Below are 14,418 nucleotides of genomic sequence, written 5' to 3'. Positions count from 1 at the left end.
TGTGAGCAGCTGACAGCAACTCAGGAGCGCTGCTGTATCCGCCGCCTGCTTTGCTACGGGGCCGGGCCAGACTCAAGGGGGCCGGCTCGTGAGAGAAGTAAACTTCCCCGGGACGGGGAGGGGAGGGGGCGCGCTTTCCTGCAAGTTCCCCTCTACTGCCCCCAAGCCCGAGCTCCTGCTCTCTGCTCAGCCTCGCCTGGCCCCCCTTGGCAGCGGGGCTACTGCCGCTACTGCCATGGGGCTGCCCACTCTGGAGTTCAGCGATTCCTACTTGGACAGCCCGGATTTCAGAGAGCGGCTGCAGTGTCACGAGATTGAGCTGGAGAGGACCAACAAGTTCATCAAGGAGCTGATCAAGGACGGCAGTCTGCTCATCGGGGCCCTCAGGAGTGAGTAGGGGGCAGTGCGAGCTCTGAGAAGGGTGGAAGCGGGACAGGGCATATCTGGGGTGGGGGGGACAGGGAGAGGGGGGTGGGGGAGAAAGAGGCTTCTTTTGTTTGAATGGATGTAGGGAAAGGGCTCCCCTGCTGGCAGCCAAAACAAAGTTTGCTAAAGTTTTTGTCCCCCACCTCCTTATCTTCAGGGAGATGGATCAAAGCGTAGGGGTGAGGCGTTCAGTCTTGACTTGCATGTCATTTTTCTTGTCTTTTTGCATAGCTGGTGTGTTTCTGAAGAGACCCCAGCGTTCAGCTGTGTGTGTTTTAGGATCGGGTGGTAATTGTGCCCGGTCTAAGACCCAACTCATTCCTGAGTGCTGTAAGAGCATAGTGACACTTTAGATAACAATGATTCCTTGATAATCAAAGCTGCATCTGTGTGCCTGTGTAGTATGTATTTTCACATGTGTGCGGCAGTTAAAACATACATGGTAAAGCTGCCATGAGGGAAATCTTCCCAGCAAGTGAGGGGAGTAAGTCCCATATGGATTTGTGGGGATCAAAATTCAAATAGAGAATGTCAGTATAAACTCACACCTATCACACTTTCTCAGTAATTGCATTCATCACTAGCTAACTGGTATCTTGAAGTGGTGGTTCTAAACAATGATGGAAAATTTTATGTTAAATGGCCAAAGCAACAAATTGGATTTTTAAGTGTGAGAGAGTATTTGTACCTTTTCTGGTTTTGTTGTATATTTCTTAATGGATGTTTGGTTTTTAAATATAAGCTGATAGCTTTTTGACTTCAACATAACTATGTTTAGGAAGATAGTGAAGGAATGAGTCAACTAAATAGCTTAATGTTCCACTTTCCTTGAAGTTCCGGGTACTTTTATTGAGTGGTGAAGGGGGCTCTTAATGTGTTCTGGGATACGGGCCTCTTGTTGGAGTTAAATCTGAAGAATGTAGAGCAAACATTAAAGATTATTTCTGGTGTTACTACTTCCATTTTGCACCTTTCCCCCCTCTAGCCATGGTCATCCACTTCTTATCATTTAGTCAGACTGGATGATCCCTTTTGCCTGTTGATCAGACATATTTGGTCAGAGCTATTACTTGACCAGAGGAGGTGATGACATACAGTTTCTCTTGCTATTTCCTTTGGTTGTTAAACGTCGCATATCTCCACCATAATGTACTACGTCTTCACATACATTTTTCTCCAAATAATTATTTAATACTAATAAAAGTGAGTGTTAGCAGTATCACTGAGCCTGGCAAGCTGTGAGCAGGTGTTACAACAAGCTCCTTATACATCTGTACTGTACTAGTAAACCTCACTGTTTCTTGTGCTATGACATTTGTCTCATTTCTCAGAACAGGATTCGAACTTGCAAGTATTATAGGTGGGCAACAGTGTTATTGACAATTTCCACTGCTCATTATAGGTATAATATAGGTAAGGTATTTGTATTTATATAAATAAAATAATCAGAGGCTTTGGTGATATGTGCATATAAACCTAAATACAATTGCACACATATCTACTCTCGGGATTAGCTTGGGTCTAAGCACTTAATTTTATGCAAGTACAAACTGATTTACATTTTCAGCTGTACCTAGTACCTGCAGTGCATATCCTCCGACTCTCAGATCTTTGTTCATGTATGTCAAGGCTGTATCCCCACTTTGAACTTTAGGGTACAACTGTGGGGGCCTGCATGAAGACTTCTAAGCTTAACTACCAGCTTAGATCTGGTCCGCTGCCACCATTCCCAAAACTAATTCCCTTCCCTGGGAAGCCTTGAGAAACCTTTCACCAATTCCCTGGTGAATACAGATCCAAACCCCTTGGATTTTAAGACAAGGAGAAATTAACCATCCCCCTCCTTTCTCCCACCAACTCCTGGTGAATACAGATCCAAACCCCTTGGATCTTAAAACAAGGAGAAATTGACCACCCCCCTCCTTTCTCCCACCAACTCCTGGTGAATACAGATCCAACCCCCTTGGATCTTAAAACAAGGAGAAATTGACCATCCCCCTCCTTTCTCCCACCAACTCCTGGTGAATACAGATCCAACCCCCTTGGATCTAAAACAAGGAAAAAATTAATCTGGTTCTTAAAAAGAAGGCTTTTAATTAAAGAAAAAGGTAAAAATCATCTCTGTAAAATCAGTATGGAAAATAACTTTACAGGGTAATCAAACTTAAAGAGCTCAGAGGACTCGCCTCTAGTCTTAGGTTCAAAGTACAGCAAACAAAGATAAACACTCTAGTAAAAGGTACATTTACAAGTTGAGAAAACAAAGTAAAACTAAGACGCCTTGCCTGGCTATTTACTTACAAGTTTGAAATAGGAGAGACTTGTTTAGAAAGATGTGGAGAACCTGGATTGATGTCTGGTCCCTCTCAGTCCCAAGTGCGAACATCAACCAAAACAAAGAGCACAAACAAAAGCCTTCCCCCCCCCCCCCCAAGATTTGAAAGTATCTTGTCCCCTTATTGGTCCTTTGGGTCAGGTGTCAGCCAGGTTACCCGAGCTTCTTAACCCTTTACAGGTAAAAGGATTTTGGAGTCTCTGGCCAGGAGGGATTTTATAGTACTGTACACAGGAGAGCTGTTACCCTTCCCTTTATAATTATGACAATGTAGAAAATGTGCAGGTATATATAAGAACATAAGAACGGCCATACTGGGATTTAGCCCAGTCTCCTGTCTTCCAACAGTGGCCAATGCCAGGTGCCCCAGAGGGAATGAACAGAACAGGTAATCATCGAGTGATCCATCCCGTGTCGCCCAATCCCCAACTTCTGGCAAACAGAGGCTAGGGACACATCCCTGCCTATCCTGGCTAATAGCCATTGATGGACCTATCCTCCATGAACTCATCTAATTCTTTTTTGAATCCTGTTATAGTCTTGGCCTTCACAACGTCCTCTGGTAAGGAGTTCCACTGGTGCCTTGTGTGAAAAAAGACTTCCTTTTGTTTGTTTTAAACCTGTTGTCTATTAATTTCATTTGGTGCCCCCTAGTTCTTGTGTTATGAGAAGGAGTAAATAACACTTCTTTATATACTTTCTCCACACCAGTCATGATTTTCTAGACCTCTATCATATACCCCCTTAGTCATCTCTTTTCCAAGCTGAAAAGTCCCAGTCTTATTGCTCCTCACATGAAAGCCGTTCCATACCCCTAATAATTTTTGTTGTCCTTTTCTGAACCTTTTCCAATTCTAATATATCTTTTGTGAGATGGGGTGACCACATCTGCGTGCAGTATTCAAGATGTGGGCGTACCATGGATTTATATAGATTTACCATGTACCATGGATTTACAATATAGCCAGGAACTTTGATGCTACAGATTAGCTAAAGCTTGTTTAGTTAGTTTATAGATTGATTTTAGATTTGTTCTGTGTTTAAAACAGGAGATTTCAAAGAAATCACCAGTCATAAACTTCAAATACTCTTAAACTAAGAGAGAGAAAAAGTTGTATTACTTCTTGCAAGCATGTAAGTTTTTTCTTTTCCCTCTATATGGCTTTGACTCAACTATATAGATGAAAGTATTTGAAGCTAGATAGCTGGCAAAACCAAACTGGCCCTGATCCTGTGTGGTCTTGAGCATGTACAACTTTTCTTATCAGTGGGTGCTTAGTGCTTTTCTGAGCCAGATTAATTTGTGTTCACATCTGGAATTGACAGGCGCTTTGCTGCTTGTTTTGAAACTAAATAAAATATGAACAAGAAATTTCTTCTTAATTGGTAACCTAAAGAGAGTAGAAGTGGAGGTGTGTGTGTGTGGATAGTGTTATTTGGACACACTAATTTATGCCCCAATCTTGCAAACCCAATCTTATATGTGTTAAACTTCACACATGTGAGTAGTCCCATTGAGTTCAGTGCTTGCAGGATTGATACCTTACGCACATGTTTTCAACCACTTTCCCATTCTCTGGGGGAAGAAAAAACAGTTCTATGATGATTAGAATTGTTTGTTCTGCAAGTCTTAATTAGCTTAGAGCCTTATTTAAGAATTTCCTTCTTGTTTGACATCACTCATTTTATTGTACAAACGCTATTCTGAAGTGCTCATTGCCGAGTCCTCCAAAGCTGAGATCTTTTATTTTCTAGAAAGAACTACCACTCTCCTCCCGGCTCTGTTCAAACGGTTGTTAGTGACCAGCTACAGATATTTGACTCAGGAGAGTAATGCCAGGGTAACTTATAACAAGGTGACTTTGGAAGTGTCTGTGTTTATGGGGAAAAAAATGAGAAATCTGTTGTAGTACCCCTAGGTGGATTTTGGTATAAAGGAGGACTGCAAAAACACCAACACTGCTCTGGCAAGTAATAGCTGTTTACAAGAACTAAAGTTCTCATGTGGAAGGCTTTTAAAATCAATGCAGTGTTATAGCAAGGCTGTTTTGTTTGAGTTGGAAAATCTAATCAAATACCTGAGTAAATAATTAATGTAATGACAGACCCTTGTGTTTTGGTCTTCAAGCCTTAACAGTCTGTTATGCAATCTTGGAGAACTGCTGTTTTCATTTACTCTGTCCCACATTTCTTTGATGAACTAGTATTAATATTCTTTGATCTACAGATACTCTCTAAGAAATTGCTTACAAGTAGAGCTGTATGAAACTCAGAAACTTTGGATTTCAAGAGTTTCAGTGAGTGTTTATGTACCTCTTTTGCATTTTGTTTAAAACTTTTAAAAGGAATTTGATTGCATATGGATCTTCATGTTGCCTTGCTGTTGTTTAAGAGGGCTCTTTCTGGGAAGGGAGAAATGGAGCACCTGATGCACAGCCTAATGAAGTCTATGAGAATCTTTCCACAGACCTCAAAGGGTTTTGGAGTAGGTCCTTCCACAATAAATATGTAGGAGAAACAGTGAAACTGGCTCTACTTAAATTGAAAAGACAGAGAGAAAAATTTCTTTTTCTAATTTTCCAATTAGCTAAATCCTAGGTGTTACTTGTAACTCTAGATATACAATTTTCAGATGGAAATAAAAGTTGATGAGTCCTTTCCCATGGTTAAAGTGGCTTATAATGAACACTTGTCAGGATAAATTGTAAAAATGTAGTCTTAAAAAATCTCTGTCAGGATGCCCTGTATGTTGGTAAAGGTTGGATGAATGAGTTTAGTATTTAACGTAGGGGTGGGCAAACATCCGGCCCTTCAGACATTTGAATCTGGCCCTCGAGCTCCGGCCAGGGAACAGAGTCCAGGGCTTGTCCCATTCCGGTGCTCCAGTCGGGGAGCAGGGTAGGGGGCTTTCCCCGCTCCACGTGTACTGTTGCTCCACGCAGCTCCAGGAAGCAGTGGCATGGCCCCCCTCCGGCTCCTACATGTAGGGGCAGCCAAGGGGCTCGGCACGCTGCCCCCGCCCCTAGCACCGCCCCCGCAGCTCCCATTTGCTGGGAACCACGGCCAATGGGAGCTGCAGGAGTGGCGCCTGCAGACGGGGCAGTGTGCAGAGCTGCCTGGCTGCGCCTCCGCATAGGAGCTGGAGGGGAGATGCCGCTGCTTCTGGGAGTCGCTTGAGGTAAGCGCTGCCCAGAGCCTGCACCCCTGCCCTCCTCCCATGCCCCAATCCCGTCCCTGATTCCCCTCCTACCCTCCGAACCCCTTGGTCCCAGCCCGGAGCACCCTCCTGCACCCCAAACCCTCATCCCCAGCCCCACCCCAGAGCCCGCACACCCAGCCAGAGCCCTCCTCCCCTCTCCAGCTCGGAGCCCCCTCCCGCACACTGAACTCCTCATTTCTGGATCCACCACAGAGCCCGCACCCCCAGCCGGAGCCCTCATCCGCTCCCCCATCTCAGCCACCAAGTTTGTGAGCATTCATGGCCTGCCATACAATTTCCATACCCAGATGTGGCCCTCGGACCAAAAAGTTTGCCCACCCTTGATTTAATGGATGTTTTGTCTAATCATGGAGTATTCTGAGGCTGACTTAAGTTCATATATTTCTTCTTACAACCACCAACACCACTCTGTTCTGTCATTCTTAAAAGTGCTGATTTCCAAAGTAATGCATAGGTCCCTAATACCATAGTATATGACATGCCGGTTGATTTCAGTGAGGTCATTCTAAACAATCTGCTAGAGTGGTATTACCTGGATTGATGTCAGATCATTAGCAACTTCCCCAACTCCCTTGCCATATTCCATATTGCCTGCAGGTAAGCCAGGCTTTTTGATGCTACCCTCAAGTAGCCTATAGTTTCTGGTGAGCTCAGCTCAGTTTGATGGTGGCTTGCATACTAGAACATTGCATTTTTATAGTCCTCAAGCCGATTTCAGCCTTGTCTTACAATCTATATTTGTGGCTTCAGTACAATGGGATACTTCACTTTGTCATTATCATAGTGTACCTAGTGTTGCAGCTCATTTTGTTCCCTTTTTAAGGGTTCACTTTATCTGTATGCACATAATGACCATTTCTATTGTCAAGAGACTAGACTCCCTGGAAAGGTACCTTTCCAAAGATTTAACTTTGATATATTGACAATAAAGATAAAGTAGGCTCATGCACTGTTCTGTGTTCTTTGATAGAGGGTTACTTTACCCTTCACTTTCTGCTATCTTGTGAATTGAAGTAACCTTCATTTATCCCCACTCTGTTTCTGGTCCAACTGAACTTGTTGATAAATGTCATAGTTTATGAACTTGTATCTGGCTATTTGATCTGATATGTTCCGGAGGAACCAATTCAGCAAAGCCTTTAAACTCATGCTTAACCTTTAAGCATGTAGTTAAGTGCTTTTCTAAATAAAGATGGACTGCTGAACTGGGGCTTAAATCTTTCTTTCTCATTAATTCTGTCTTGTTTTCAATTGAAACTTTAAGTCTGTTTCCCCTCTTCATAGAACATTAGGGTTGGAAGAGACCTCAGGAGGTCAAAGCAGGACCAACCCCAACTAAATCATCCCAGGTAGAGCTTTGTCAAACCGGGCCTTAAAAACCTCTAAGGATGGAGAACATATTATCAAGTGATCCATCCCCTGTCGCCCATTCCCAGCCTCTGGCAAACAGAGGCTAGAGACACCATCCCTGCCCATCCTAGCTAATAGCCATTGATGGACTTATCCTCCATGAATTTATCTAGTTCTTTTTTGAACCCTGTTATAATCTTGGCCTTCACAACATCCTCTGGCAAGGAGTTCCACAGGTTGACTGTGCATTGTGTGAAAAAATATTTCCTTTTGTTTGTTTTAAACCTGTTGCCTATTAATTTCATTTGGTGGCCCCTAGTTCTTGTGTTATGAGAAGGAGGAAATAACACTTCCTTATTTACTTTCTCCACACCAGTCATGATTTTATAGACCTCTATAATATCCCCACCTTAGTCGTCTCTTTTCCAAGCTGAAAAGTCCCAGTCTTATTAATCTCTCCTCATATGGAAGCCGTTCCATACCCTAATAATTTTTGTTGCCCTTTTCTGAACCTTTTCCAATTACAGTATATCTTTTTTGAGATGGGACGACCACATCTGCACACAGTATTCAAGATATGGGCGTACCATGGATTTATATAGAGGCAATATGATATTTTCTGTCTTATTATTTATCCCTTTCTTAATGATTCCCAACATTCTGTTCGCTTTTTGGACTGCTGCTGCACAGTGAGTGGATGTTTTTAGAGAACTATCCACAATGACTCCAAGATCTCTTGCTTGAGATTCCACCAACTCACTAGGTAACTTCACAACCCTCCTAGTGAAACAGTTTTTTCCTAATATCCAACCTAGACCTCCCCCACTGCAACTTGAGACCATTGCTCCTTGCTCTGTCATCTGCCACCACTGAGAACAGCCTAGCTCCGTCCTCTTTGGAACCCCCCTTCACGTAGTTGAAGGCTGCTATCAAATCCCCCCTCACTTTTCTCTTCTGCAGACTAACTAAGCCCAGTTCCCTCAGCCTCTCTTCATAAGTCATGTGCCCCAGCCCCCTAATCATTTTCTTTGCCCTCTGCTGGACTCTCTCCAATTTGTCCACATCCTTTCTGTAGTGGGGGGACCAAAACTGGACACAGTACTCCAGATGTGGCCTCACCAGTGCCGAATAGAGGGGAATAATCACTTCCCTCAATCTGCTGGCAATGTAATGCAGCCCAATATGCCGTTAGCCTTCTTGACAACAAGGGCACACTGCTGACTCATAGCCAGCTTCTCATCCATGGTAATCCCCAGGTCCTTTTCTGCAGAGCTGCCGCTTAGCCAGTCGGTCCCAAGCCTGTAGCAGTGCATGGGATTCTTCCATCCTAAGTGCAGGACTCTGCACTTGTCCTTGTTGAACCTCATTAGATATCTTTTAGCCCAATTCTCCAATTTGTCTAGGTCATGCTGGACCTTATCCCTACCCTCCAGCATATCTACCTCTCCCCCCAGCTTAGTGTCATCCGCAAACTTGCTGAGGGTGCAATTCATCCCATCATCCAGATCATTAATGAAGATGTTGAACAAAACCGGCCCCAGGACCGACCCCTGGGGCACTCTGCTTGATACTGGCTGCCAACTGGTTGATCACTACCTGTTGAGCCCAACGATCTAGCCAGCTTTCTATCCACCTTGTAGTCCATTCATCCAATCCATACTTTTTTAAGTTGCTGGCAAGAATACTGTGGGCGATCGTATGAAAAGCTTCCCTTTGTTCGCAGCATACCTCTTAATTTCTTTCCTTAATTATTGATTGTATGGTGAAAAAAATAAGGAACTCAGTCACAATATTTCTCTACACCGCTCTTTTCAGGAAGTTGGTCTATATATTGGCTATTCAATTCTTAATACAGTAAAGCATTTCAAGAGAGAAATTGCATGGAAGATGCAATATAAGATTAAGGGTATGTCTATACTACCCGCTGGATCAGCGGGCAGCGATCGATCGAGCGGGGGTTGATTTATCGCGTCTAGTGTAGACGCGATAAATCGACCACCCAACACTCTCCCATCGACTCCTGTACTCCACTGCTGCGAGAGGCTCAGGCAGAGTCGATGGGAGAGCGGTAGCGGTTGACTCACCGCAGTGAAGACATTGCGGTGAGTAGATCTAAGTACGTCAACTTCAGCTATGTTATTCATGTAGCTGAAGTTGCGTAACTTAGATCGATCCCCCCGCAACTGTAGACCAGGCCAAAGTTGTTTAATGTTAATGTCTGTTACTGGCCTACTGTTATGGCAAGTTAATAAAAATTGAATTAAAAATACACACAACTAATACATGTACAATACAAGTAATCGAATAACTTCTTTCTGGGTAAACTCTTTTCCATTCCCACACCTTTCTCTAGTGACCACTCTACCTGTCTCATGCCTTGATTAATCTAGCTGCAAGTTCATGCAGACAGAGTGTTAGAGCTACATTCAACTTGGTTTGAGTGTGTGCAGATTTCCAGCTGACTTGAATGGAGTTTCACCTGCTTAAACAATGTCTGAATTTGTTCCTGTCGTACAGTATAAATAGTACCCTACCAAAATTCATGGTCCATTTTGGTCAATTTCACGGTCATAGGATTTTAAAAATTGTAAATTTAATAATTTCAGCTATTTAAATCTGAAATTTCACAGTGTTTTAATGGTAGGGATCCTGATCCAAAAAGGATGCAAGGTGATTGTAGGGGACATTGCGGTACTGCTACTCTAACTTCTGCGCAGTGGCGTTAGCTCTGCCCTCTGAGCTGGGCATCTGGAGAGCAGCGGCTGCTGGCCAGGAGTCCAGCCCTGAAGACAGAGCCGCCACCAGCAGCAGCATAGAAATAAGGATGCCATGCTGTGATATTGGCATCCTTGCTTCGATGCCACTGCCTGCACAGCTGGGCCCTCGGTAAGCAGCTGCCACTCTCCGGCTGCCTAGCTCTGAAGGCAGCAGCTCAGAAGTAAGGGTGGCATGGTATGGTATTGCTGCCCTTACGTCTGTGCTGCTGCTGGCAGGGTGCTGCCTTCAGAGCTGGGCACCTGGCCAATAGCCGCCCAGCTCTAAAGGCAGCTCAGAAGTAAGGGTGGCAATACTACGACCCCCCTAAAATAACCTTGTGACCCCCCCCCCCAGAAATTCCCTTTTGGGTCAGGACCCCCAATTTGAGAAATGTTGGTCTCCCCCGTGAAATCTGTATAGTATAGGATAAAAGCGCACAAAAGACCAGATTTCATGGTCTGTGATGCGTTTTTCATGGCCGTGAATTTGGTAGGGACCTAAGTAATACTAATCCAACTGACTCATGAATTCAGAAAAGCACTGGGAGAAATATTAAAGTTTTTGAAAACTGTCCCGTCTTCCCATTAGAAGAATTATAGTCTTAATAAACAATCAGCCTTGAAAAAGCCATCAGTACTGTAATCTTCCTGATGTGCAGGCTTAGCTGGAAAAGAAACTGGTCCATAAATGGAAATGCCAGCTCCTTTGGATGCATTTTTTTTTTGTTTGACTGGAATTTTATATAGCTTCCACCCACAAGTCTCTGCCTCGAAACCCTTGCACAGTTCATGCCAAACAGCTAGCTATTTCCTTGTTGTACAAACTAATAATTAACCCCAGGGATGAACCCAGCTTTGTGTGTGAAAAGCTCACTGGGATTTCCAGGCAGGACAAAACTTAAGCAAAAATATTACAAAATTGGAGCTGACAATGTGGTCACTATCTCCCTTGGGGAATTTTTTTTGTAAAAGATTTATATTTTTCCACAATGACTGTATTTTCCCATGTATAATGATATGTATACTTCTGGTGCCAAGAGATGTTTAAATACTGTATGTCTTTTCTAGATTCCAACTATAGCAGCAGTAAATGACTTCAGTAAATTATACGTACTGGCTTTTGGTAGCAGTCAGTCTTTTATTTTTACAATTTTAGTTCTTTTTAAGCAAATATTTCGTCCACTTATACCTAGTATTCAATGGTAGAGTTATTATAGTGGTGACATACCAGATCTTTGCTTCAACTCATTTTAGTTTCGTTGTTGAAAGAGTCATATATGACTTCTGTTTGATATGAGATTTGAAAATAATATATATGGAAGTGTATAAACAGGTTTCCTTAGGGAGTCTTATTTCATTAATTTATTTATAATGCAAAATTATGATTTTCTGTCTGCTAGTATAGCTATGAAAAAACAGTGTCCAGAACATATGGAAACTGAGTCTTGGGGGGAAGAGGTGGCGCAGAGGCTCGGGGGGAGAGGCGGTACGGGAGCAGGGCCATGGTTCAGGTGCCGGTGCCTCCGCCACTTTTAGGGAGTTTCCGCTGCTCCTGCCTCTGACAACTATGTTTTAGTCATAGATTGGTTGAGGAAAAACAAGCTTTCTTGCTTGTTAAATTCCCAGTTGATTTCTTAACATTGATTGAATTAGTCATTGAACTGAACTAGTTGAATTAACTGAAATGAAGAAGCTATTCTCTCTGTCCCTTCAAAAAAGGTTACTGCTGTAAAATCTGATTTAGGACTTCAACAAACTCTGGTTCCAGGTGCTTAACCAGTGATTCCACCAGTTCTTTGAAACTTGGCAGCTAACGTGTACTGCTTTAATATGCTTTTTGTATTTAATTTAAATGATTATAATAAGGTTAGGTCTTAACATAGGTTGTCAATTTCAAATTTAATTTCAAATAGGTTTATTTAAAAATTAAACTCTGTATTTAATTTAAATGAAAGATCTGATTTAAATAAAAATAATCAGCATTTTTATCCACACTATCAGTTTCTCAGCCTCTGGAGTGAATGATTCCTCCGCCGTGTCAAAGTGTACCATGCTAAAACCATTGAGGCTTGCAAGAATTGGTATTAACACTTCAAAGTAGTGATCTAGTTTAGTGTTCAGATCAGTGATAGGAACAGTGGATTAGTGACAGGTAAATTGTCTTGCTCATAATCTATAGATAATTCAGTGACAAAGTGAACATAGCTTTCAGTATGAATCTAAGCAGCATGCATTGATTTGAGTATCTAAGAATCCTGACCCAGCAATCCTCTCTTTCTCTCACACACTCTCTCTTTCTCCCTCTCACACACACCTACTTACTAAAGACTGTGGCATCCAAAATCTCCCACAAATTCAACTTCCAGGAGCTTGAAAGTGTTAATATGGCACAGAAGGATGTGTCCTCATCTTTCATAGAAGGTACGTGCAGACAGAGGTGGATTAAAGTTTCCTGGGGCCCTGTGCCAGAGCAAGTGAGAGGCCCCTCCCCACCCCTTCTGCCTGCGGTCCCGCCCCCATTCTGCCTCTTCCGCCTGTGGCCCCACCCATGACCTCACCCCTTTCTGCCCCTTCCCTGGGGCCCCGCCCCCTGTTCCACCCGGGGTACCCCTGTGACACTGCACTCCATATTCTTCACAGTGACATTATTATGATATGATTATGAAATAGTTATGATGTATTTCATGCAAGGTAAGTCAAGTGAGGTGTCATTAGAAAGGTTATGATTTGCTGAATATGATTATCCTATTTGTATGCATGTATCATTTTCTATCCAAAGTTATGAATATTGACTATGTATCTGCATTGCAAAATGTAGTTACACCTAGGCAATGCCCACTAGGGAAAAGGCTCTCAGTCTAGATAGCTGGCTGGGAAGGGCCCATTCAGGTTAATGAGCAATTAGAGAGAACAATAGGACTTAGGAGAAGCTTATCTCCCATCTGGGAAGCCTTCCTGAAGACTCTACAGACAGCCTCCGAGTAATGGCTGCTGTGACATGTGACCAGGTCATAGAATCATAGAAGATTAGGGTAAGAAGAGACCTTAGGAGGTCATCTAGTCCAACCCCCTGCTCAAAGCAGGACCAACCCCAACTAAATCATCCCAGGCAGGGCTTTGTCACTATCAAGGCTCCTTCCCCACTCTGAACTTTAGGGTACAGATGTGGGGGCCTGCATGAAAACTTCTAAGCTTAACTACCAGCTTAGATCTGGTCCGCTGCCACCACTCCCAATGTGCTAATTCCCTTCCCTGGGTAGCCTTGAGAGACTCTTCACCAATTCCCTGGTGAATACAGATCCAAACCCCTTGGATCTAAAACCAAGGAAAAATCAATCAGGTTCTTAAAAAGAACGCTTTTAATTAAAGAAAAAGGTAAAAATCATCTCTGTAAAATCAGGATGGAAAATAACTTTACAGGGTAATCAAACTTAAAGAGCCCAGAGGACCCCCCTCTAGCCTTAGGTTCAAAGTTACAGCAAACAGAGGTAAACACCCTAGCAAAAGGTACATTTACAAGTTGAGAAAACAAAGATAAAACTAACACGCCTTGCCTGGCTGTACTTACAAGTTTGAAATATGAGAGACTTGTTCAGAAAGATTTGGAGAGCCTGGATTGATGTCTGGTCCCTCTTAGTCCCAAGAGCAAACTCCCACCAAAACAAAGAGCACAAACAAAAGCCTTCCCCCCACCAAGATTTGAAAGTATCTTGTTCCCTTATTGGTCCTTTGGGTCAGGTGTCAGCCAGGTTACCTGAGCTTCTTAACCCTTTACAGGTAAAAGGATTTTGGAGTCTCTGGCCAGGAGGGATTTTATAGTATTGTACACAGGAGGGCTGTTGCCCTTCCCTTTATAGTTATGACAGTCACACTGGACCTTAAAAACCTCCACCACCTCACTAGGTAACCCATTCCAGTGCTTCACCACCCTCCTAGTGAAATAGTTTTTCCTAATATCCAACCTAGACCTTCCCCACTGCAACTTGAGACCATTGTTCCTTGTTCTGTCATCTGCCACCACCGAGAACAGCCGAGCTCCATCCTCTTTGAAACCCCCCATCAGGTAGTTGAAGGCTGCTATCAAATCCCCCCTCACTTTTCTCTTCTGCAGACTAAATAAGCCCAGTTCTCTCAGCCTCTCCTCATAAGTCATGTGCCCCAGCCCCCTAATCATTTTCTTTGCCCTCCGCTGGACTGTCTCCAATTTGTCCACATCCCTTCTATAGTGGGGTGTCCAAAACTGGATGCAGTATTCCAGATGTGGCATCATCAGTGCCGAATAGCGGGGAATAATCATTTCCCTTGATCTGCTGGCAATGCTCCTACTAATG

General features: G+C 43.3%; 1 protein-coding gene across 1 annotated transcript in view; it reads left to right on the top strand.

Moving 5' to 3' along the window:
• Positions 1–235: 235 nt before the first annotated feature.
• ARHGAP42 (Rho GTPase activating protein 42) overlaps positions 236–14,418 on the top strand; it is a 296,892-nt gene continuing 282,709 nt past the window's right edge. Inside the window, exon 1 of the mRNA XM_065406329.1 lies at positions 236–389. Within this exon, the coding sequence (XP_065262401.1) occupies positions 236–389 (154 nt within the window). The remainder of the gene's footprint in view (positions 390–14,418) is intronic.

The sequence above is a fragment of the Emys orbicularis genome, chromosome 1 (assembly GCF_028017835.1).
Source record: "Emys orbicularis isolate rEmyOrb1 chromosome 1, rEmyOrb1.hap1, whole genome shotgun sequence".
NCBI lineage: Eukaryota > Metazoa > Chordata > Testudines > Emydidae > Emys > Emys orbicularis.
Note: the sequence above shows the minus strand (reverse complement) of the source record. Positions and strands in the feature narration are given on the sequence as shown.